This window comes from Falco rusticolus, chromosome 8 (genome assembly GCF_015220075.1).
Source record: "Falco rusticolus isolate bFalRus1 chromosome 8, bFalRus1.pri, whole genome shotgun sequence".
Taxonomy (NCBI): domain Eukaryota; kingdom Metazoa; phylum Chordata; class Aves; order Falconiformes; family Falconidae; genus Falco; species Falco rusticolus.
Window position 1 is genome coordinate 34,350,687 of NC_051194.1, and position 25,590 is coordinate 34,376,276.

Below are 25,590 nucleotides of genomic sequence, written 5' to 3' on the forward strand. Positions count from 1 at the left end.
CCATCCACTCTGAAACGGGCTAGAGGACATTCTACCTCTCCTTTTCACCTGCTCAGCAAGGAGCACACACAACACCCCAGCACAGCCGTACCTGGCGGATGGAGAGAGAACACCAGAAGACAAAGAGCCACAGAGTGCCATCTTTATGTTACACACCTCCCGCTAGGAAATGGCTCACCTCAAGCTGCCTGTAGCACTAGAGAGATGCAGTTTGTGTCCTGAAAATGGCTGGAAGAAGACAGATTAGAGCTGGCTCTGAAATTATTTCACGTCACATTTTACGTTGGAAGCAGGCACCACAACTCCCCCGGACTAGGTGAGCACACAACACCCAGCTGGTAACGTCCTTCTGTCCTGCCCTGTCTTCTTGTGGCATTTCCATAGCAGCTCCAGTACAACAGATGGAGCACATTCTTATTTGCTTTCAAGCTTCGCACGGTGCTTGACAACTAGGGCGTGTTCCTAAGCTCTGCTCAGTGTACAGGTTAGCGGGCTCATCTGACACTGCCACCCACACGCTCCTTGCAGAAGCTGAGCTGGACGCCCAGGTCGGAGCTTTGCATGCCATACTGGAGCCAGGTACCCATAGCGTGCCTATGCAGCCCCCGCTAAGCGTACCTTAAAGCTTCTGAACAGGTACTTGTCATCTGCCTGTCTCAGGAGGCTTTCCCTCTGAGGAAGGAAGAAACCTTACCCTGGAAAACAAAGACTCCATAAATGCTCTGAGAGGTCTGAACATCTTTCAGATAGCTCTATAAAGTCAGGATAGCAAACAGGGGTGTACCAACTGACAAAAGTGCTCCATAAAGTTCATTAGCAAACAGTCTGATCAATAAAACTGATGAACCGTAATTTTGTTTACAAGCTAGTACAGACACAATGAAACCACTTCGCCTTACCAAAATAAACATTACCTGGAATATCTGACCAGCTACAACTAGAACTGCGCACACAGCCAGATGCTCCAGGGTTCCTCAGACTCCTGTTGAGAGATCAGCTGGCCTCTTGTCAACACAGGGCTGCAACTGGCGTGCAGACCCCCCACAGCTACCCTCCTCACCACCTACCTCCAACCAGGGAAGAGTCCCTCTTGTAATGCATCCCCTTTAGAGTAACACCATTCAGAAACCATGGATTTTTGCAAGCCATAACATGTATCTAGAATGCTATTTATTCTGACAAAAAGCTGATTCAAAATAGCGTGTTTAGTGTCTGGGAATGTTAATGGGCTTTTTTCAATACTAACTGTGAAAGCAAAAAACATTCATTCCATAGTACTTGCAGTGGAACTGGGGAATGAAACAGAAGGCTGAAAGGTAATATCTCTACACAGGTGTTCCTCAGTCCTTTGATCAAGACACTATTAATATATTAAAGAATCCACAGTGAATGTTAAGTAATCACAGTATCTGCAAAGGAAACCAGTTTCCATCCCCATCTAGTTCTCTACTAGCTTTGATATAGCTAAAAATCAATTCACGTAACACACAGGTACATTCCCTCACAAAGGCTGCATTCTTTTCTACACCTCTCACTCCCTCTTTTGTATATATTCTTACAGATCTTATACACGTGTGTGTGTGTGTCAGTCTTCCACAAAGCAACATGAAAGAAGAAAGCTCTGAAAAGTTATTTCCTAGCAAATTTTCACAATTCACAAATGAGACAAGTTCTTATCCCCAGCTATTGGCCCAGACATTGAATACAAGAGCATATCACTATGAAAAACCTTGGATTAATTGAAGAAAAATACACAAGGATGTGACTAAATCTCTAGAAGCTCAAATAGGGGACTCTAAGGTAATCAAACCTCAAACAGCAAGATATATACCTAGTCAAACTCTGGGCCAACCCTTCCTGAAACTGCCTGTAAACACACAGACCTTATTCAAAGAAAAATAAGGTATTGTGGGTGTTGGATGGACTCATTCCAACCTTAAAGAGGGCTTAATTTATAAATACAGCATGAAGTCGGCTCTGCTTCTACTAAATCCCACAGAAAAACTGAGAAACTATGAATGGCCTTGTGCAATTCGAACTAAAATAAAGCATGTTGTTCAAGAGAGTAGTCATCTTTCATAAACTCATCTTCATAAGTCTAATAAGTATCTAATAAAATCAGCAGGGAAACACCTACTATTTCTCTGAATGCTGAATTTGTATAAGCACATGGAAAATCCTGGGAATTTTCAGTAAATTCTCACCTCCAGCTTGGCCTGGTGTATCTTGTTTCTCATCTCACACAAAATTTCAGCAAGTTCTAATATTATAGTCAAATTAAAGTAGTATGTTCAAAAGCCATGTTTTTAGCACCTCGTAATATCAGGCAATGAAGAACAGTCATGCCCATTAACTTTTCATTGTGAAATGGCATTTTTATCAGTGCCGTAAAAAAAAGCAAACAAAACCCCAACTGTCTTCTATTACACTGACAGCTGCATTTTTCCATTATACCTGCTGACCAGCAATTAAACACCAGCATAACTGGAATGCAATAATGGCTCCTGGCGCTATGACAAAGGAAGTTTTCATTCCTTAAAAATGCATCTTTAGGAATAACAGGAAGGGAAGGTGTCTCAGAGAAATCAAGATTCTCTGCCAACACAAACTGAAAAAATGACACAAGAGAAAATCCTTCACGTGCACGACAGCCTGAATTAAAAACTAGGCAGTACTTCAGGCATTCATAGCAGCTTCCCCTCCTATCAATGGAGGTGAAGTGAAAAGATCGGTGTAAGGATGCTTCCAGACTTTGTAAGCATGACAAAACCTGGTTTTATACTTAAAACATGAATAGCTATATTTTTTAATCATTGACTTAAAATAGTAGACCGCTTTTCACCTTTTCTGATGTCCAGAGTTCAGAAAGGTGAACTGAATGCTAATACGAGCAAACTTCTTGGTTCTAAACAAAGGCTGTTCACTGTTCTGGATTTTTAAAACATTTGTCATGTAAACATTTCCTAAAATTCTTGTATGCTTCAGTCCAGTCCTCCACTTTACCTTTTCCCCATCTTCTGGATTCCCAAAACAAAAGCACTCCATGTTCATGAACGCATTCTTCTTCTCTGTCTCAAAGTGGGGAGAGAAGAGTACTAACTGCAAAGCACATCACCTCCAACACCCATCTCTGAGCCTGCACACCAAGGGATCTTCAAGGTCTTGATCTCAGACATCAGTCCGAGACAGACATCATGAAGAATACAATACATATTGCTCCTGTTCGCTTTGGATTACATATTCATTCTCTCGGGTTTATTATGCATCGTTTTGTTGACTAATACCACTTATATAAAAAGAAAAGAAACTATCTAGCTCCATTCTTCTTGGTCATAATCTGACGCTAAATAATTTACAGAAACACACAACATTTTGGTATGAAGTGCCCAAAAATATTTGGCCAGAGCAGCACCTCATAGCACAGCAAAGCTCTGCCAATCCCCAAATCCAACAACACGCGCAGCATGGCAACCTTCCTGCCATTAAAGCTTGCTTTTCTCCCCCACCCTCCAGCATTTCAGTGAACCTTTACATTATTCCAGGTCACGTATAAAAAAACCCTATCAATATCTATCTATTTGTGTGTTACGAAACATCATAAATAACTGTCACATCATTGTAAAGAAAGCCAGTGTAACTGATGGTGGTCTGTAAGGCTGCTGTTCTATTTTCTAAGTGTTTGGGGTTTGCTAGTTGATCCATCGACTTCGGCAATATACAACTGTTCTCCCAAACACAAGTCTAGATCAAGACCGTTCTACCCCAGCACAAAACCACCCAACCCATAAAGCCAGAAGAACAAACAAAATCCCTTGTCTTTTCTTGTTTAAGCTAATCAGACTGATTTATTGTTTTCCTGTCACCAGTTGTTTATCTCAGGTTTGAGCTAATTATTCATTCATTTCTAGGAGTATATAAAAAGGACAACAGTCCAACAAGTGCGAGTCACTCCATTTACTCACCGATCCATTTCCTTTCAACCTTTTCAGAGTTCAAACACAGGAAACGTGCAAAAAACCTGGGTTAAGTGGCAAAACATTTTGAACAATTACTAAAAAGAAACCCCATCCACATAGATCACTTTCAGAGGACAATTAAAAAGAAATCATAAATGAACAAATGTTAAAGTATTTATAGCACTAGACAGAGGGCCACAGGTGCCAGAAAGCTGATCCCCAGAAACGGAGTTTCCAGGTTACATTTTAATTAAAAAAACCATTAACATAAATGTCAATGTGAAACAACACATTGCAAAATTTAGTATCTTACATATTCCAAATCTAGTTTGCTAATATGCAATAATATAATTATTATTTTTATTTATTTAGCCTACCCCCTACTGCCTCACAAAGGCAAAACAGCTTTTGGAAGTGAAGAGCTTGTATGATATGCAGAACATACACTCTATACATTCCTTCCATTAACATACTTTCAAATGAAGCTTTTTTACGCCACCAGTCAAATTCCCCAAACTTGGTGTCCCTACATATGTTTTTACTGCATGGATATAATCCATTTTCCTCCTCTAGTCCCATACTCTTCTGTGTCCTTCTTTAAAAAAAAAATAATAAAAATTTAACCTTCAAGTGAAAAATGTCCACAGACATCTTACATTGCTTTATTTAAAAAAAAAAAAAAAGAAAAAAGAAAAAAAAAGCGCCTCATCCAGACAGCTGCTTCTTTTGGAGAACAGCTTTACATTCCTGAGAGTGAGTAACTGTTGGAACAAGACTGCCTCTAAATGTTCCAGGACTTGTCACACATTGTAATCAGGGGACTTTCCCTGTGGTTGTCGCAGTCGAATTTGTAAGGTAGAAAATGCTCCCACAGTCACATGAAAGAAGAGCTGCCACAGGTTGCGCAGTTCATACAGATACATGTTACACAGGCAAATTAGCCCAAAAGTCAGGAAGGATTTGGCATTTCTCCAGCCGGTGTAGTATACAAACAGGTAACACTGTCAGGGAAAAAAAAAAAAAAAGGAATCGGATTACCACATGGAAAATAACTTCCACTCAAGAAACACTATCTGGTCATTGAGAAATTACAAACTCAAACCAAGTGAAAGTCTAAATCAAACACGTAAGAACGGTATCAATTTAGCAGTCACGGAAGGGCAAAAAGTACCTGACATCAATAGAAGGTTACAGTTTGCTTCCATTAAACCCCCTCTGAGAACGATTCTCCTGTAATAATTGATTACAACCTGCAATAACGAGTGGCCCATGACAAAGGAAAGTGGATGTTCTTGGCAATCTCTGGTCAAAAGACACTCTGTGCTATCCAAGCAATGGAGAGGGAACAAGAGCCAGTGTCAAGTCTTCAGGCAAAGCCATGGGAAGGACAGGGAATACACCAGGGCCCTGCAGCCGGGAACGCTCGGCGCAAGGCAGCCCCCGGACACCAACCCACTGTCCTGCAAGGGTTAACACAGAGGATTAACCGGGAGATGCAGAGAATACCCACTGCCCTTTTTCAGCTGATGCAAGATGGATCAGATTTGGAAAGAACCACGCAACATCTCTCCTGCAACCCTACCACACTTTAAGGGTCAGTTCCTGCATGCTGTGGTGCTGCACGGAGCGTCAGGCCTGCCCACGGCTCCCTGCTCTGCCTCCTTCCTACGGCAACTGGAAATCTGTTCAAGCCTCATGCCTCAGTTTTCACCTCTAAAGGACACAGATTTTACGGAGGCATTATTTTTACCTCTGCTATTGTTCAAACAACCTCCTTGACTTCTACAAAAAGAATTGTTTGCCCCCCTCTGGATTCTAGTAATTTTTTCTGTGCTTCAAGGCAGATGACAACGTCACTTGGGCTTACTTTATATTCCCAATCTGTTCCCAGTGGATATATAACCATGCTCACACCATTTTTTTAACAGTACCCATCATCAGATTATCTAAGTGTCATTTCTGTTCTCCTAGGGCATTTGCCACATTTTATCAATCAGAGAACCTCTACTTATTTTTCATGTTCCTCAAAAAAGGGCCAAAGCACTGTACATTTGTAACCCACCAAAGCAATTTATTGAGGTTACTTTACATTCTATTCAAAACTCAACCACTTTCTCATAAAACATACATTTCTACTGTAAGTGTGGCTGAGATGAACAAAACTACTTGTAATTTCTGGGTATCTTCAGATAGGTGAGTACTGACAGTATCAGTAAGATTTGTATGCCCTTCATTTAAAGCAAAGTAAAACTAGAAATAAGTCATCCACGTGCTTCAGTATTTAGATGCAATTCCTCTGAATCTGCTTGGCCATTTTGAGCACAGCAAATACAACCTACTTGTGCTGACAGTTTTAGAAATCATATCTAAAAGAGCGATTAGTTGCTACCAGTATCTCAGCAATAAGAATTTAGATAATTTCTTAGCATCATTGCCTCCACTGACAACATATGAAAAGTGTAACTGCTTCCAAGATTAAAATAAGGGTCAGGATACGCTTCATCAAAATGATTAATAAATATGAAGGATTTAAAACTCAAAATACTATAGAAGTTTAAAAATGTTACTGCAAAATGACATTGAATGACTGTGGTTTTCACTGAAGATCTGTTTTAAATGAATTCTGAGGCTTATCTTTTCATTAGTCTAGGTCTGAGATGCTAGAAGATTTGCCACTCACAAAACAGAGCACCAGTCAAAAGGCCAAACACTGTGGTTTTAACACCTTACTATAACAAGCACTATTATGAAATTCCTGAGGGGCTTTTTTCCTCTGTTGAAGGGAAGTGTTAGCATGGCAATTACTGAGCATTGTGGGTTTGTTGGGTTTTTTTGGGGTTTTTTTTTTTTTACACAGAAGGCTCCTCTGGGCTACTTCAGAAAAGTACTTTTGACTTTTTTTTTTAATAAACGTTAAGAAATGACTGAAGGCTCAGATCCTGACACTTTGCACGTCAGGTACAACTAAGACAGTTGTTACTTCTGTACATTTTCTTTTTCAGAAGAGACTAGAAAGCATGGAGAAACGCTAGACATGTCATCAAGCCTAAAACATCATAAGCCATGTAAGTCCCGTTTTTTCCCTGCACACCTAGGTTACAAACATTTTCTTGGAAACCAGAAACACGCTGCTATGTTGTCATTAACTGAACAAGACGACACAGTACGATGGACGCCTTGTGGGTGAATGACAATGAAATGTGCTGCCATGCAACATACAGAATTTATCTTCCAAACCCCTAAGTGTGGCAAAGAACATCAGAACGTGCCAGATGAACTGACAGCCCTCTCAGTTCTGAAAACTGACCAGTTACATATTGCAGGAATGATGCCAGAGGGTGTGGAACAAGAGACTCAACAGACACATTTTGAATATTAAGAAAAAGCTTACATTCCAAGCTGCACGGACTCTGTCTTTAAAACAGCTCTATTCAAGTCAGACAGTGGCAAGAAGACCTATGTCCTTGTGTCTCGATGCACAGACATAAATACTTTATATAAAGAGTAAGGTTTCTAATTTGGGAGAGGAGGGAAGAATGTATATTTTTCACACAAAAAAAGAATGGACGTGCTCCACCTTATCTGATACAGAACAGATTGTTGACAGGGAAAATTACCACCAACCTGAAGAATTATTTAAGGCGGAAGCTGATGAAAAGCCAACAAGTGTACTGTGACATTTTGCTAGATATGAGTTATAGAGAACGGAGATTACAGGTAACCTGGACAGAAGGCTGACTGATAGAAAGGCTGAAAGAAAAAGTAAAATCCTGAGACGTTATTTTATTTTATGGTCTGACACTGTACTAAACATTGGCACATGGAAACATGTAGAAACTGCATACTCCACAAGTGCAAGGGATTAAAAGTCAAAAGAATTATAGTAACAGGAATTGAGCATGACAGACGTTATAGTCATGGCTAAACGTTAACAGCAGTGTCACTGAATGACAAATGCCAACGGGCACCAGAATACTTTGCTACAAATTATATAGGAAAGTCAAATTCAAATGCAGAAATGGAAAACCTACAGACACGAAATGCAAAGTGAAATATCAGACCGGTGAGGGAAAACATAGTGGAAAGCAGCTGAAAGCTTTGAAAACGAAGGAGATGCACAATAATGGACAAAGTGAGGAAAATTCTCGGGTGTAGTGCCTAGGTATTACTGTATTTACTTCAAATCTTCCCAAAGGAAAGATGCAGTAAGGCATTTGTTCAGATGGTTACGTTTACTTGCACAACGAAACTACTACTTTAAATAAATTATATAACCTCTACTGCTTGTGACTTTAGAGATAAATTGTAAGCTCCAGATAAAAAAGTACACCAAATCTCTTCATCAACTAACTGCAGAAAAATGCCAGTAAACAGAAGCTCTCTGGATCAATCTACTGTATGATAGTTCATGATTAATGAAACAGAACAACAGAGCAGAAATTATTTTTATAACCGCCCTATTCAAGTATCTGTGACATTTAAGAAAACATGATGACATTTATGCATGACTGGGTAATGTTTCTAAAATCTAGTGAATTATGCAAGCAGGACTCACCTGGTACAAACAGGCTGCTGTTCCAAGAAAAAATGCAATAACATAACTGAAATCTTCACCTTCATTCTGTGAAAATAAGACAAAAAGCCATGCTTTACAATGTTTCAGTGAAATACCAGATATTTACAGTATGAAAGTTTTCATTATTGTGTGTTAAAGTAGTCTCAAATGGAGATTTATAATAATTCCTATGCTACGCTAAGCCAGAAGAGTTAGCACTAATCATTGCTTCCTTCTGCATCTGGAAAAAACCCACCGTAATCTGGAATCTGACCAAAACGTTTGTTCACAACAGACAGCTAATGCTGAGATTTTCAAAAGCCTGAAAGGAAGTCCATCTCTAACACTGGATACTTACCTCCTCCGGGTGCCCGTACAGATTCAAGTGTAAACACGGGTAACTAACTACCTTTGCTACCCATTTGGCAGCACCGTGCCCTCCTCCGGCCTCGCAAAGCGGAGGCGCTGGCAGGCAAATGCGGGGGCTGGCCACCAGGGGGCGGCAGCGCCCCACACCGGCGGCCAGGGAGGCCGCTGGAAAAGGACGTTTTCTTGAAGGAAAAGATGGAAAAATGTACTTGAGGCGATAGATCTTTCTACACGCTGTGTTTAAAAAACAAAACAACAAATTCCTTCTAACTTATTCAAACGGGTGGTCATAGTTTCTATAGAGCCGAGCAGAAGAAATTTACACGCTCAGTGATTATTCTAACTGCATTTCAAACAAACATCTGCAACAATCAAAAATTTTCCCAGGAAAACAATGGGCACTCATGCAAATGTTCTTCCTGGAAAGCAAATACCATTGTGAGAAGGTGGTCCATTGGAACTAGCAGTTGTTTCTGCTCAGAGAATGTTCACGGTGAAGCATTTCCATCTGCTTTGCGGACTAGGAAAGTTACCTGCACATGAAAACCTTACCCACACAACGCAGCACGCTCCCAAACCGTATGTAAATCTCTGCCTCCGTGCTGCTGTGTATTTGCTGAAGTATAGCTACAGACTGTAACAGAGTTTTGCTAACATCAAAATAAAAACACTGATTATAAAAGGAAACACTAATTCAGAGAGAAGCTTTGGAAGGACTTCTCAGAAGTTCCACTAATCACATTTTGGATTATTTCTCCCTAAACCTTGTGGATTTTTCCATAACCGAGTAAATTAAGAGAAATTTTAATGGATTTCTAGTGTGCCTCGTTTGTCAGAAATGAAAAAATACCTTCCATCTGTACTGCCATCTATTACCTCCAGAAGCAATAACATATAGAATAAAATTAACTGGCTGCCCTATCATCACTTAAATTGGTTCACCTGACACTGGCATTCCTTCTTAAAAAAATCATCTGTGGGAAGGTAAAAAACCAAGTTCTAGGAACATTTGACTAAGTGGTAGAAATCTCTTCAGTATTATTTTGTACTACAGTGTACTTTAAATTAATTCCTATTTATAAACTGAGAGAATTGTGCATAACAGAAAAATCTAAGCAGACATGTATGTTCACTATTTCATTCTTGGTTTTTCTTTAAAAAAACAATCAAAACCAACTCAAAAGAAAGGCCTAGCATGGCACACTTTCATTAACCCTGTTCATCTATTCATTAGTCTTCAGGAAACGCTGAGACCTCAAACATTACTGTTTTATTAAATCTCTTCCATATATCAATAATCATGTAAGACAACTGGAATACAGGTAACCTTCCTTACCTTACTTGCCTAAAAAAACCATTGTAACTGCAACACTTTTGATACCTAAAGTCCAGATATCTCTCTGAATAAAAAGACTATCTATCAGCCAAGATGGAGGATTCCTATTTTCTTCCAGAAAACTTCCACAGGGTTTTTAGTGTGTACCTCCATCACCACAACAGTAGAGCCATTTAATGCTCTCTTTTTTTTTTTTTTTTTGGTGGTAACAGACATGAACTTTCTGTGTGCGCTTGCAAGCACTACCCGCGTATCCATTTGAATTGCCTGAAAACATTAACCACCATTATGTTCACTGTAGCAATGAGAATACAACTAGCACAAGAAATGGAAGAGAAAGAAACTCAAAAGGCTATAGGGAGGGTCAGAGCAGAGCGCTCACATAAACAAATAAATGTCTGTTGGGAAGGTTTTTTGGTGAAGGATGCGGTGGTGTTTTTGGGGGTGGGTTAGAAGAAATCACTTGACAGTCTCCCTTATACTGATCCTTTCAGCACACAAGAGAAATAAGTATCCTACTTTAAAAAGTTTATTAAAAACAAATAAACAAAAACTAAACCAAGTTTCTAAAAAACAATTTTACAAAAGCTATTTAAAGATCCCTGCTCTGCGGACCTTTCAAAAAAATTGGCCAGATTTTCAAAGCTGTTCATCATTCTTCTCAAGTGTTTTTAAATAACATCTATTAAAATTAAACGTCTCATACCCTAGCATAAATTTAGAAAACAGAACATTATGTTCACATACTCAGTGCTACCAAGGTACCTAGGGAAGGAGTCAGCCACCCACCTTCTACTGCTTTTGAAACTCAGTCTCAATGAACGATGCATCACACTTGAGAAGGATGCACAGATAACAGACAATATAGGTTTCATAAACGGAGGTCTGACCTCACAAACAGTATTTCTGAAAATAAAATTGGCAAGACTTTGTTCACGTTGTAAGCATCTTCTAAGGTGATATTATCATTGCGATGATGTGTAACTCTTAAATTCATAAACATGTACAATACCTGGAGAAGACTTTCTATGGCATGAAAGCCACGAATTAAATTCAAAGCCCCACATAACAGACTAAGCACAAATGAGACAATCCCTGGCAGAGTCACAGGTTCCAGACGCTGATGAGGAGCTACAAAGCAAAAGATCAAAAAAAGATATCAAAAGGTCAAAGCAATGTCTTTAGAAATTTAGTAAAATAATAATCTCATTTTTCAGTGGCTTCTAGCTCAATAAGGGATCACTGAAGCAAACCACAAAATGCCAATCCTTTTTTCTAAAAAGGAGAAGCATTTTAAATATTTCAATACAAGCTTTAACAGAAACTGTACTTTCCTTCAATTCACATATATAATTCTTTTCTTGTATTTAGTCTTTAACTCAATACTTTCAGTTTAGCCAGTACGGTACTGAAAGCTGCCCAAACATGCCAGGAAATCAATGGCGAATGACACACTTGCTAGTGAAATTTGTCCGCAATTAGTAGCCAGGTAATAAGTCAGTACTTAAGAGCTCCTCTCACAACATCCACTTTAACACTAATGCATTAGCAGAGCTACCGAGACTGATTTAGCTTGTTTGCTGAAGGGAACACCAAGCAAAGCTACCGCGGTCCCTACCTTAAAGAAAATACAGCTAGTGAGTGCTACCAAAGGCACAAATCGAAAGGCCGTTCTGAAACGAAGCAAGTACCTACACAACCTTATACAGACCTTCCAGATAGTGCTTAGAAGTCTCTTACAAAACACATGTTCTTTCCATGCACACCCACTCTTTCGGACTTATCTAGGGTCCTAAGAACGTAACAGTTGTGTATGTTCCTCATTACTGTCGCTTTCCATAATTAAGAACAAATATGAAAAAACAATGCAAAACTCTTAATAGTCTAGGCAACACTGGGAAAACAATGGGACTATTGAGCCATACTGAAATCATTCTGTTCAAATCAACGAAGTGTAAAGATGTGAACAATGAGGTTAATGGACTGAAACATTAATAGAGAGAGGGGTGTCAATCCCAGTTGTTTGCATTGCACAGATCCAGAAAAAGGCTTTCCAGTTTATGAATTACAGAACCTAAAGAAAAAAAATGACAAAAGCTGCTTCATATTGATCAGCAGACAGGACCATCTAATTATAAGTGTGTGATAACTTAAAAATAAACCACAAGACAAGTTCAGTTAATTCATTTGTGCTGAATTTAATAGTGTAATCAGTTGGGTGGCTGTGTTTTTTTTAAAAAAAGCATAACCCCCGTTTAACTCTCAGAGCTTATTACTTTTCTAACTGTAGCACGTATTAGAGGAATACTACCAACAATCATTCAGTTAAGGTTAGACATGCTATTTGCATAGCAAACCATTCTTCTTTAGTGACTCCTAACTGGTGTTAGTTCTGTTTTGCTTTTTTTTAGACCATCTCATCTAGAGAGTGGCAAAAAGCTGAAGGTGTATATGATTGTTTTCAGCCAAAAGTAACTGCATTGCATTAACTGGTGGATAACATCAGTTCACTGCTCCCCGGGCATTCTCATTTTCCCCATGTATCAGTGTAACTTTAAAACATCATGTGTTTAAACAGTATTTAAAATATGTTCTTCTTTGAGAACAACGGGGGGAAACCTAGGGTCCTGTCAGCTGAATCAATACAGTCTATGAAGGATCATAAAGTACTAATTTTTCTCTCTTATTAAAATACGAAAACAAACCCAAAAACTTTAAAGGACATTGCATACCACTACTGATGTCATTAAGTTCTCCAGGGCTTATTAAACTTTAGTGTTACAATAAAGCAACAAGAGTCATTTAAATACAGGAAAAAAAAGGCAGAAGAGTGAAGGAGTGGCAGAGAAGGCAGGGTAAAGGACAGCTGAACTTGAGTCCGTAAATACATATTCTTAGAAATATGATAACTGCCATATCTAAACCTTTAACACAAACCAAGGATTGAATAAAGCACATTCTGCATCAAAACGCTGACATTTAAATAGAAATTTAAGAAAACTATACAATGTGAGTAACTGCACTACTTGTAAAGATATTTATTTAAAAATGAAATCTAAAAAACCCCAACTCTTCGAGTACACCATCAGGCAAAAAGTAGCTTTGATTTTACAACTGTTCCTTTATCAAAAAACCTTCAGAAAACAGTAAATTTATCTTAACCTGAAGCATAGCACATCAGCATGTTGTCACCCTATTTCTAATGCCTGCCAACACCTACATCCACTTCTGAAGCAAAATTCTATCCATAATCTGCACACTTTATTTTTCACACATTAATGATTACCCCTATCCCTCACTACACAGCAGAACTTTCACTAAGGGAAAAGGGCTGCTATTTTCAATTACTTTAACAATACACGAGGCCTGGACGCTAGACCTTGGATACATATCCAATTACAATTATAAGCAAGTAACAGACAGTGCTCCATCAGCATCCTTAAATTCTGCTATTCTGTGTAAAAAACAAGATTTGTGTCTACCTAACTTCAGAACTCTGCATGCTATCCAACTTGACTTAACATACTTAATTCACTTAAAACAAGAAATATTTTTAACAGGCAAGCACATTCAGGAAATGGCACTAGGCAAACCATCTCTTTTAGTGAGAATTTGTTCTTAGAACAAAGGAGAAACTTTGCAGTCTAGCCAACTGAGTGGGTAGCAAACATCCAGAGAAAGTTCTTTTCAAGGGTGGAGAGAAGCAATGAATGTGAAGAACTCCAAAACTATTAGCAGACTTGCTAAAAAAGACACTTATTCAATAACATCCCAAATTTGAAGAGCTGAGGAAGGAGCAAAGTGCAAACCTCTCATAATGCACAGCCCTTTGATGGTGAGTTTCTGTAACAATTCAAGGAAGTGGATAACCGAACAGAGAGATCTACGGAATTCAGAGGAAGAAGAAAGTTAAAAGTAACTTAGAGAGGGAAAACCCCCAAAGAAAGTTGACATGGAAAGAAAAGACACACAATTGCTTCTGTAAGACAGGTTGTGGAGAGGTAGGTGAAAAAAAATTGGAAGATCATTTGCCAATTATTGTTTAATTTCATTTTATAGTAAAAATGGAAATGGTCCTTACACATTTTAATTTAGGCCCATATGGTCTTCCAACACTTTTACTCAGAAAAGTGATGAAAGCCTCATCTCCTACTATATGGACAACTTAAAAATACAGCCAATTCTGACACAGGCCAAATTCTCTCATGCATACTGTTTTTCCCAATTGCAGGAAGTTTGAATCTAGACAATTTTCAGAGTTAACCAGTTGCCACTTCTGCCACCATAACCTTTTCCACAATCCAGGACTGAACTAGAACATCAAGAGGTAATGGCAACGTAAGCATCACAAGTGGCAAAAGAATGGTATCACAGCATCACAAACCTTTAAAAACACCCCACACATATAAGCAGCAGACGATTAACGGTATGTACAGTGCTGCTTAAAAGATTTCACTCTTCTAAACAATTTAAATATCTTCACACTTTTATCAATTTTTCAGAATCTCTCTCTAACACTGCTAAATTGCGACTACAAAGACGTAGTTTCAGCTGTTTCCACGCTGCCCCACAGCGCCTAGAATTCTCAGGATCAGGACCAGTACAGATGGGGGCACCCTAGCGGTTTTGTTTGGTTTTCACCTTCAGTAGAAAGTAGTTTTCAATCTTCTACAGGAATCCTGACCGCTAAGTAATTAGGATAATACACCGGCAAAGACACCTTTTCTAGATAGACAGGTAGATGGATACAACAAATGCAGAAAATTAAGCTGATCTCTTATATTACAGTTCTGTAGGAAGTGTTTTGATTTACAATTGCAATTTTCACCCTGCCACTGTAAAGTGAGCAGCATCTGTGCATGTCTGCCCAGGATAACTAGCCTTACAGACAGAGGTACTTTTGGAAAAAAGGGGAAGATACATTAACTAATTAAAATCAACACTCCCTTTTATTCTATTTATCATTTTGCTTCACTAAACTTGGAAGACTGAAATCATGATGACAGTTTCACATGTGGAGTCCACATATTAGCACAAGGACTTGGCGAGTTTTAAGTTTTCTGTCCTGCTGGGAAACATCTAAAGGTGGGTCTCAAACTGATTCACAGCATTCATTTCATAGCACAAACCTTTAACCCAGTTCAACCACACAATGCCATATTTACCTCATACACGAGATAAATTAAAGTTTTAAAAAAATAATGACTACTAAAATGAACGTGGCAAGTAGATACAAAATTGCTATTATTAATATCATACACAAGGCACTTATTTTAGAGAGTACATCTTTTAGCCAGCACAGCTCTTTGGATTTTCACCATCACAGATGCTGCTCCCTCTGGCTGCTCTAACTCCCGACACTATGCTCTTAGCTTATGTCATTGGTTCTCACGTGGCAGAAATAACAAAAATTTTCATAAATCTTAAAAGGTCAGAAAAAGAAAAAAGTTCATCTTGCTAAGTGCTCATCTCCATTTGCTTATTTTCATGCAGATTTTTTTCCCCTTTAATAAAGCAGTCCATTGAATAGATCCATTTCTCCCTCTGAGAGCCTTGGGAAGATACACACTTTGAGCAGAGGACAAAAATAGACATCTAAGCTAAAATACATGTCAGGTCATGGCAGCTTTATGCTTTAAGAACATCATGGCAATAAAGCTTTTTTAAAGGAAAAAATATCAAAGACTAATGCTACTACCCTGCATCTGTCTCATTTACAGATAGAAAAACAAAAGTCTGAAACTTACCTGCAGATATCTTACCAGTACCCTTATATTCCACCGCAGAAAAATGTGCGAACCCATTAGCTGAACCAAGTTCTGACACAGAAATTTGATAAGGTGGTCTCAGTTTGATTTCTGTCTGCATGTCAGCAAGATTCATCTTTGTTGACAAAGAACGTGTGTTGTTATATCTCTGTTTGGTCCTCTGAATGAAATTATCTGGGTAAAATGTAAAATAAAAAGGTATACCCTTATGGACTTCTGTTAATTAAATAATCCAAGACCATGCAGCTTTATATACTACATGCTTCACAAACCGAAATGTATTGTTTTAAATGCTTGTATTTATCTTGGCTTTTTAAATACTATTTCTGTTTTGTGACTAATATATCATGGCCTACTTAATTCCACTGTAAAAAAAATAAAAATTAAGCTCTAGAAATCTAATTACTTAATAACTGTGAATAAACTAATGACTTTTCACTGCATGGGACTGAATGCATTGCTAATACAATGGATTTACTGCACTTATTCTAGCTTTTTCATTAGTTTAATAAATATCTTTATGAAGAAATTAACTCCTACATTCAAGTATAAACTTGAGTATGAAATCTGCTTGCAAAATATTCAGGCAGAGAAAATTAATACCATATTATACAGATATAAAGACTGTAATAGACCTGCATTCTAACTTAACAAGTAGTAGAACAATGAAAGAGTTCGGGGGGGGGGGGGGGGGGAGGAGGGAGAAAGAAAGAAAGGAAAAAAGTGTTCATAGAAATCTTCATAAAGACAACAATGTTATACAGAAATTGTTAAAAATTGCCTGACTGAATTATAGACAGGAATTAACCAACTGCAATATCTTCCCCCATATTTCTAAAATATTTCTGTTTGCTCTAATGCATTTTACAAGAATATTTAAAACAACTGCATAACATACAGTATTAAAGTAACAGATATTAATGGAATCTGTAGCAGCTGTTATCTGATATATATGAGATCAGCTGAATTTGGAGCTTGTATGACAGAAGATTAAAGGCTTCACTATATCATAAAACAAATAAAAATCTCTCCCTTTCATGTACTGAACAAAAATTACAGCACAGCTAAGAGCAAACATGACATTGCAATCTTTTACTTGAGAAACTGATGAAGTTCAATGCCTTTACAGGTTAAGTATTTCAATGGGTACGAAGTCAAACAACTCCTAATATTATTAACTAGGAGAAAACGAGCTCCAGATTTGGTCACACAAGGCTTAAACCAAAACCTACTGGAATGAACAGAAAGATTATAAACAAGTTTAGATAAAACTCTAGTCGCCTAATTTAATGCCCACAGAAGAATTTCATTATTGATTAATGGGCGTTAAATCCAGATTCTAAATACACCTGAAATTATAGCTATAAACTGCCTTGGACATTTTTGTTCTGTGTACATTAAGTTGCACATCTATTTAAATACTTATTTGTCTTAGTGCGAGAATCAAGGGGGGGAAAAAAGTCAGTCTTACCAAACTCTATAAAACAGTATGGTCTGACAGCAGTATTTGTCTTCATCATGTTGTAGGTAGTGATGAACTCTTTCTGAAGCTCATCCAGGAAGCAGAAAGCCAGGACACTGGGATAATTTTCAGTGCACAACATCATATAGCTTACTCCCAGAGAACTTATAAAGCTATAATTGAGACAACAAATTCAAAATTTCAAATTCAAATCCAGGTAATTCGTTGCTTCACTAGTCTGATCTTCTATGCTATAATCAGAAAAGCAAAAACTGCTCTGGGGTAGCAAAGGAATTAATGTTTACTGAGAACTCCAACACTATTCTAGAAGAAAAACAATTTACTTTTAGGCAATGTTGTACATGAACACCACTTTGTATCATCATATGAGAAGCTGTGCTATACACATATGTGTAAGTGTATATATATGTGTGGGTGTGTACACATATGTACACACTCACATACATGGAACAGAAAATAACATAAAGCTTTTGGGCTACAGAAATACAGCAGGTTCATCCCATAACAGCTTTTCATTCATCTCAAATACAAATATGTTATCTGGTGCATCCTGAAAATGCAAAAACTTACCTTCAGATGGGCAGGGGAGGGCAGTTGGCTCTTTCTAAAATAAGTGAGGAAATAAAATTGTTGTGTAGAATATGGTCTCCAAAGAAAGTTACAAGGATAGCCACAGATGGCAAACAGGAATTTAGAAAGGGACAGTTTTCAATATACATATCCCTACTGCATTTAGGTAATTCATTAAACAGAGTTCATGTTTTCATGACACAATTCTCCTCAAAATCTTGATGAATAATTTACACTATTAAAAGTAACCAAAGACAAAACTAATAAAAAAATTTCCTAGGTCTTATGCCTCATTCTTAAGTTTCTCTTGAACTGATCAGTTTAAAAGCCAGCTACATCTGAGGTTTTAAAACACAAAACATAATAAAAAATCGACTGAAAAAATGTAGTCCATGCTGAGGCTCATCCCAAGAAATACAGGAAACTCACATATTATACCAACAGAGAAGGCTGAGCACTTTCTAGGATCATTCAGGTGGTGTGCTTTCCACCGCTGTAACTTCTGCATACTTGCTAGGGGTTAGGATGAAATTACTCACCTCACTGAAAACAGCCTATCTAAATTAGAATCAGAATTTAGCTCGGCTCAAGTGCAACTGAACTACCAACTACACACAGGTGCACCTAGTTACCAATACTCAGGAGAAAGGCTGCATATAAAGAAAAATTCTGAGTATACAATAGATTCAAAGAATTATTTCATGATAATCCAAGTTTCACACTGCCAACAGGGGAAAAAAGACCATCTTCTGAACTATTACTTAATCAGTGTTGCCATAGAGGTAAACTATCAAATTAACTACCTCAAAAAATTTAGGAGAAGTTATTTTAAAAAAAAAGCAAAACACAAAAGCATGAAGAGAAAACAAAAGCACTGTTGTGAAAGTGCTGGATGGAGCGCTAGGATAGGTAGGCTCCACTCAAGACTGCTACACACTACCTCCACACTAGAAATCATTCCCACCCTTCCCACTTCCTCACTCCCTCTGTGCCATATGAAATAATTACTGAGTTATGCTTGGGTTTTAAGACGTATTTTCTCTGAAGTCAACAGAAATCCCGAAGGTACAATAAAAGGGCCTAATTTCATAACATCCTGGCCACAAGTTTTCAGAAATACTGCATTATGAAAGTATTTCAGTACTTTTTTAAAATTTGTGTAGACTAAAATGAGAAAACAAATGAGTATTTGTTGAGCCAGCATGACAGAGAACAAGTCTGGTCATTTGCATGTAAGAAACAACCTTGAAATTTAAAGAAACATTTCTAGTAGGTCAAGGACTTCCTTATTTATAAAAATATTGTCTATTTCAAACTACAACTTCCACCAAAGTCTGAACAGGTTTCAAACCTTTCTACAATTTCTCAATTTCAGATTTCCAATACATGAATATTGCCCAGAATTATTCTTAGTTTCATTAATCATTTCTGATGTGAACTGTTAACTTTTTCACTTACAGACGGACACAACCCAAGACACCACAAACATATATGTATCTAAAAGAGAAGTCTTACTTTATATTATACTGCCCAGTTTTCAGAGTACATCTATCGGGAAGCTGAGAAAGTTTCTTTGAGAGCATTTTGAAATATTTTCTACATTCTTGCATTCCCGTGCTCTGGTCATAATCAGTAGATGCAGACAGTGGGAGTCCATCCCTCACACGGACCACAGAGGCAGACAAAATCATAGACATTGCCAATAGTTAACGACAACCTACAACAAAACACCAATCAGGAAGAATCAGAATTAAGGTAACAGCAAAAACAACAGAGTCAACTGTGATTAATCAAACTTCCCAAGCTGTATACTGGGCTTGCACTTAAAACGGGGCACAGGGAGGGTTTTCAACTATAACTCTGAGTCCGAACTGTCTACCATAAAGCAACAGTACATCTGACATCAGTGTCACGTTTTCAAATATTTTTCTCTGAACTGCCATAAATCCTCACCCAGAGATACCTGTGGAGATTGAAACACTATTATTTAGTACCACTGTAGCACCTGCACCCTTCAAGCTGTGAGTCTTCTCTGTTAGTAAGGCAAGAATTATAGTCTAAATAAACAATCACGATAGCTGGAGAGGAAAAATGTGTACTGTAAAGACCGACCAGATGGAAAAGCAATCCAGGTCTTGATCAAGTAATAATATTAATGTCCTTTCATGAAAATGTGTTACCGAGTACATGCTTAAGTACCCTGACAAACAGAGCCTTAACACAACTTAGATACTGTCCAATAGGAAATCAAAGATCAGGACAGCAAGGAATGTAATCCAGCTCTCCCAGCTCCCAATGGAATTTCTTAAACACGAAATGTCTTTCTTCTTATCTGGGTCTCCATTTTCTTTACATCTGCAAAATGTGTCTATCAGTATTAGGCAAATACTGAGCACGTTGAAATGGTGCTTGCAAAGCCCACGTGCTTTTACAGTATTTAATTTTCAAAACTTAATAATTAAAGCTTTGTGGAGTACATTCATTTAAAAAAGAAAATGTTGTATATTTAAACATTTCTTGATCAGGAGGAGAAAATTTGTAGCAGGCATTTAACAGCATAAACACATAGTCTGCAGTCTTTCAAGACTGTACACACATTTTTAAAACCTTCAAGTTCTTCAAACCTCACGTTACATCAGAACATCCAAAAGTTTAGCAAGACGAGCTAAGACGGATTACTTATCTGCTAAGTATCAGTACACAAATTCGTCCTCTTACAAGTGGGCGAACTGCTAGAATTTATATGAAGCCAAAAGCAAACACTTCCTCAACTCTTAACGCTGTTCTCCAGACTCCTACCATATACTACACCTATCACTTAAAGAGATTATGAAAAAAAATAAGACTTTTGCCTCCCTCAGATGATGCTACTCGAGTTCCATACAGTCACAAACTGCAAAAGAAAACAGATTTCTGAATACAGCTGAAATATGCTTTTGCGTACAATACTGACATGTTTACAGCACCTTTCAAACTATGACATTAAGGGTGCTTTACAAGCCTTAGCAACTGAAGGACTGTATTCTGAAAAGTTAGGAATCCAAATCTTCCCCAAATAGCACTGCTTCTTCACAAAAGAGAGGAAATAGCTATTTTTCCCCTGAATTCTCACCTCCCCTATTTCCCACTGCCGAAAGGTTATATATACACCAGGATAGTTATTGAATAATAATCAATATTCAGGTTTTTCAAGGGTATTTGCTCTTCAGAAAAGAGGCATATAATAATGAAAACATTGAAAACATGTTGTAATCTTCAATTTAAGAAATCCAGCTTCATTAGCAGTCACACTTCAACCTGCTTTGAGATGCATCATATTAGCTAAATAAATTCCAAATTAATAACCTCATATTTTACTTGTATAGCATATCAGACTTTCACCAAAGCCATAACAGCAGCAGAAGCCACTGTTGCCTGTAGTCTGCTCAGTACTTTTGGCCTTTTGTCCGGTGCACTTGTTATTTCAGCAGTTCACTACAGAGTGAAGTGCAAAGTGTTTTTGATCACCTGGACACAAAAACAGAAAAAAAAAATTACTTCAGGACTTGCTCCACATTAGCTTGCTGGAGTGCATCATTCTAGAAACTAAACCTCTGGCTCTAGAAACTTTTACCTATCTCTAAGTTCATGCGCACGCTCCCAGCAGAACAATTCACATGGAATGCACGTGGCACCCATTTTCTTAACTATGCTGCTAACCATATAACCATGGCAGCAGCTCAAGAGCATGACAAAATTGCAGAGGAGCTTTAAATTGTAATGGTTCTCCAACAATAACCACCTCTGTCACTTGGAACTCAATCCTGAAAGGGACTACCGGGAGCTGTATCAATATAAAACAAAGAACAGTGATGTGCTAGCAAAGTTTAAAATTCCCCTCATTAACTTACTTGCACAAAATGTAATTTCATGGATCTGCATTTCCTCTGATGAAGCAAATAACCTCATTAGCACCTAATGTGAAGAAAGGAACTCCATGTTCTGTTTTAGGAAAAGGCAGTGAATGGAGCAGCACTGCAGAGAAACTCAGAATCCTGTAGCCAGCTCCCAGAAGGAAAAATGGTGTTCTGTTCACTTTTTAAATAATCTTGATGGTTACAGTTCATGTTGAGTTATCTGATGAGATAAGAACAAACAGAAAAAGTTAATAAATGTATTTACTGGCTAACAGTACTCTTCAGCTCTTTTTGTAAGGACATTGGAAAGGCCTGAAGACACCCCAGGGAGATTACTCAAGAGGTACTACAGTAAAAAAAACCTGAATAATAGAAATATTAAAATGCTTCTGTGTTCTTTAAGCAAAGTTGAGGAAGTCCCATCAGTTCAACCATTTAAAATGGGAAAACATGTTATTCATCTGCACAGTATATGAGTAACTCACGGTAACACAACCTTTGACTCTGCATCCCATCATTCATCTCATACATTTAATTAATACATTTCATTAATCTATAATCTCCTCTGATCAGAAACCTGAACACTTCAGGAACATAATACAACACACCACAGCTGTATTTCCAAAGCATTAAGACTTTCAATATTCAATCTAACAATAGTTGCTTTACTCCTGAAACTAACGACAGAGAATGTAAGTATCACTAACAACAGCACCCATGCAGGGACAACAGACAAAGCAAAGGATAAAGAGCCCTTTAGAGGTATTCTTTCAATTTTTATGCCTGTTCTGTATGTAAAAAGTATTTGCATAGATCTAGAACAAACCCAGTTACTTTCTCAAAGGCTCCTACTTTTATTTAGATAAATTAGGCTCTCTAACAGAAAGTAAGCCTCCATTAAAACCTGCCAACTCTCTTAATGTACTATGAAATCACACAAGGAAAAAAATGTGTTTAGCTGAACAGTCTTGAGATCACCAGACAGCCAGAAGTACCATCATCTTAAAAACCCACCCAGTGAAAATGTGTACTTTTTCCTCAGCTTCATAACAACAGAATCAGAAAGCTACCTAAAAAAAAGTCAAGCTAAGGAAAGAAAATCACTTTGGTTGCAAGGTCACACATATGTAATGAGATCTGTAATACACATGCTGTTACAGAATATTCAGCCTTACTTGAAATTGCATTAATACAGAAAAAGAGTTTACTAGATATTCAAAATGGAAGAGCTACTTTACTCAGCTCTGAAAACAGTAAGGCTCTAAAGAAGGAGCGAAGCGATAAATGTGATATAGACTTATACAGGTTGAAATTAAAGAAAGAACATTAAAGATACAGTAGTGTTTTCAGAACTATTTTTAAATGTCTTTTTTAAACATCTACTCAAAAATCCACAAAGTAATTCACCATACCATTACAAATTTCACAGGTTTTCCTCCAAAAATTCTATATCCATCAAACACCTGAAGATGACAGAACACTGCACTTCCACTACCAATGGTCTCTAAATCTATTACAGGTGCAGAGAAATGAACAGGGATTGGGTTCGCGATCTCATTCTATGACAGGACTGAGGAGCATCAAACACAGCCAGCAGGTGTTAGGCTCAGGGGTACCACTGATGGTTCCTCACAAAACACGCAGTTAGCCAGCGGAACTGCTTGTCACAGGATGCTGTCGATGCTAAAATGTTATGTGAAATCTAGAGGCAACTGGAAAAGTTTCACAGGAAAACAACAAGGGTTATTAGAAAGTAAAACACTACCCTTTGCTCAGAAAGATTCTGACCCTCAAACAATCGCCAACGTGGAGACTATACCACAGAAGCATCACTCCATGCTTGCACTTTTCTTACATTTCCCTCTGTGTGTCTGCTTCTGGCCCATCTTTACTGATTTCCCCTTACACTGACACTGCAACAACCCTCCCTGCAAACAGGGACTGGGAGAAATCATGGAAAAGAGGAACATGGCGAAAGCTGGCCACAGACAGGTAAGAGTCAAGTGAAATGGCCATTCCGCTGTTACTCCATCCTCCCTAAAGCTGTCCAATTTATCAGACATGTTAACCTCCGCTGCCTTCACAAATCCGAATTATCAGACGCGGCTTCAGTTTCATTTCCTCCCATGAGCTGGAAATCTCAGATGCTGGAAGCCAGAGCCTGTTTTAATGAACTTTTTTTTTAATACATATTCAATTATGTATGTTTATTCTTGTGTTATGATGGTACTTGATCCTGAGGCAGCTTCCGGAAAAGTCCCAGAAAGCGGTATACATTCCAGTCTTTTGTAACGCATTGGTCTTCCAACTTGTGACCTGACAGTAATCATTTTAGACCTATCTGGTATCTTCTCATAACTTTTTTACAAGTGTTTGAAAGTGACCTGTGAATATGGCTTGCTCAGGGTACATCAATTTTTTAAAAAGTCTAGCTTCACAAAAATGGAAAGATTTTAAGTAGATCTAGTGCAATGGCAAGCCTACCCCCCTGTCCCTGCTACCCTCAGCACCAACTTAACCACGGCGTTCCTTGCCAGGATGCCTGCCCCTCAGGACAACCTTCCATAAAATACAAAATCGGGCAATAGGTGCAAGCTGCACACCTGCTTGATGCAGAATGAAGACACAGTTTCTGTGCCTCCTTCCAGCGTACGTAATAGTGTTGGAAAAGTCACTGTCCCCACTTTTGAGCACGGTGACAGCTGCACTGTGCAGGCAGGAGCCTTTAGTTGTTCCGCTGTACACACTTCAGAAACCCACGTCACAGGGCAAGGCGCCACGGAAGGGCACGAGTGCAGCCACCCTGACAGCACCAGGCCGTAACCCTCCCCGCCGGCCCGCACAACGCCCCGGTGCAGCAGGGAAAGCCGGGTTCCGGGCCGCCAAACTTGACACCAAACGGCTGATGGCCAGGCCGCCCGCCGGGAGCACGCAGATCCCTACGGAGCGACGTTTACCGACAGGCCCCGGGTGCCACCGCTGGCCCCCCGAGCCGGCCCTGCCGCCGCGCCCGGCGCTGCCCGCCCGGCGCCCGCCCGCTGCCCCCCTCACCCCGCACGGTGGCCCCGGCAGGGCGGCGGCCGGCGCGCACAGACACCGGCGACAAGTCGCGTCGCTTCGCGGGACCGGACCCGCGCCCGCCGCAACGGGAGCCCCCCCCACCCCCAACCCGGGCCTGCAGCCCGAAGGGGAAGGCAGGCGGCAGCCGAGACGCCGGCCCGGGGAGACCGGGCAGCCGCAGGGCCCCGCCGCGGCGCCTTCCGCCGTCCCGTCCCTCGCCCCCGCCTCACGCCGGCGGGCCCGGGGCAGCGGGCGGGCCCCGTCGCCTGGCAACGGCGCCGCGGGGAGGGACTCGAACTACCTGGCTCACCGGAGCGGAGCGGCGCGGCGGCACCGGCGCGTAGTGACGGCGGCCGCCTCCCGCCAGGCATTGTGGGTACCGGCCACGTCTGCCCCGCGCCCCCCCGCCCGTCGGCGGCGGCCGTGGCGGAGCGCCCCTCACGTGACGCGGGCGCGGGCGCGCCATTGCTCCGCGGGCGGCGCGGGGCGGGGCCGGGCCGGGGCTGCCGGGGCCGCCGTGTGCCGGGGCTCTGGGCCGGGGCCCGGCCGTTCCCTCGGGGGTGGCTCGAGGCTGCAGGCGGCCCCGGTGCCGCGGCG

At 39.6% G+C, this 25,590-nt stretch overlaps 1 protein-coding gene across 2 annotated transcripts; it reads right to left on the reverse strand.

The window, feature by feature from the left end:
* Positions 1-3,939: 3,939 nt before the first annotated feature.
* Positions 3,940-25,434, reverse strand: SEC22A (SEC22 homolog A, vesicle trafficking protein). 2 transcript variants are annotated; one of them, XM_037396831.1, is made up of 8 exons: positions 25,295-25,434; positions 21,928-22,153; positions 19,553-19,754; positions 17,456-17,619; positions 15,964-16,158; positions 11,229-11,347; positions 8,512-8,577; positions 3,940-4,957 (listed from the first exon to the last, which is right to left on the reverse strand). In XM_037396831.1, the coding sequence occupies exons 3-8, from the start codon at positions 19,732-19,734 to the stop codon at positions 4,757-4,759; spliced, it is 927 nt and encodes a 308-aa protein (XP_037252728.1). In that variant the 5' UTR covers positions 19,735-19,754; positions 21,928-22,153; positions 25,295-25,434; the 3' UTR covers positions 3,940-4,756. The 2 variants fall into 2 exon arrangements, with proteins under 2 accessions (XP_037252728.1, XP_037252730.1); XM_037396833.1 differs by having other exon boundaries at positions 4,605-4,957; positions 25,304-25,368.
* Between the last annotated feature and the right edge of the window lie 156 nt (positions 25,435-25,590).

Excerpts from the sequence above, each read along its gene's own strand:
- SEC22A (XM_037396831.1), bottom strand. The coding sequence starts at position 19,734 with ATGTCTATGATTTTGTCTGCCTCTGTGGTCCGTGTGAGGGATGGACTC. Across the intron at positions 17,620-19,552 it reads ACTGGGCAGTATAATATAAA|CTTTATAAGTTCTCTGGGAG; the intron begins GTAAGACTTCTC and ends TCTCAATTATAG. Across the intron at positions 11,348-15,963 it reads TACTGGTAAGATATCTGCAG|CTCCTCATCAGCGTCTGGAA; the intron begins GTAAGTTTCAGA and ends TTTGCTTTGTAG.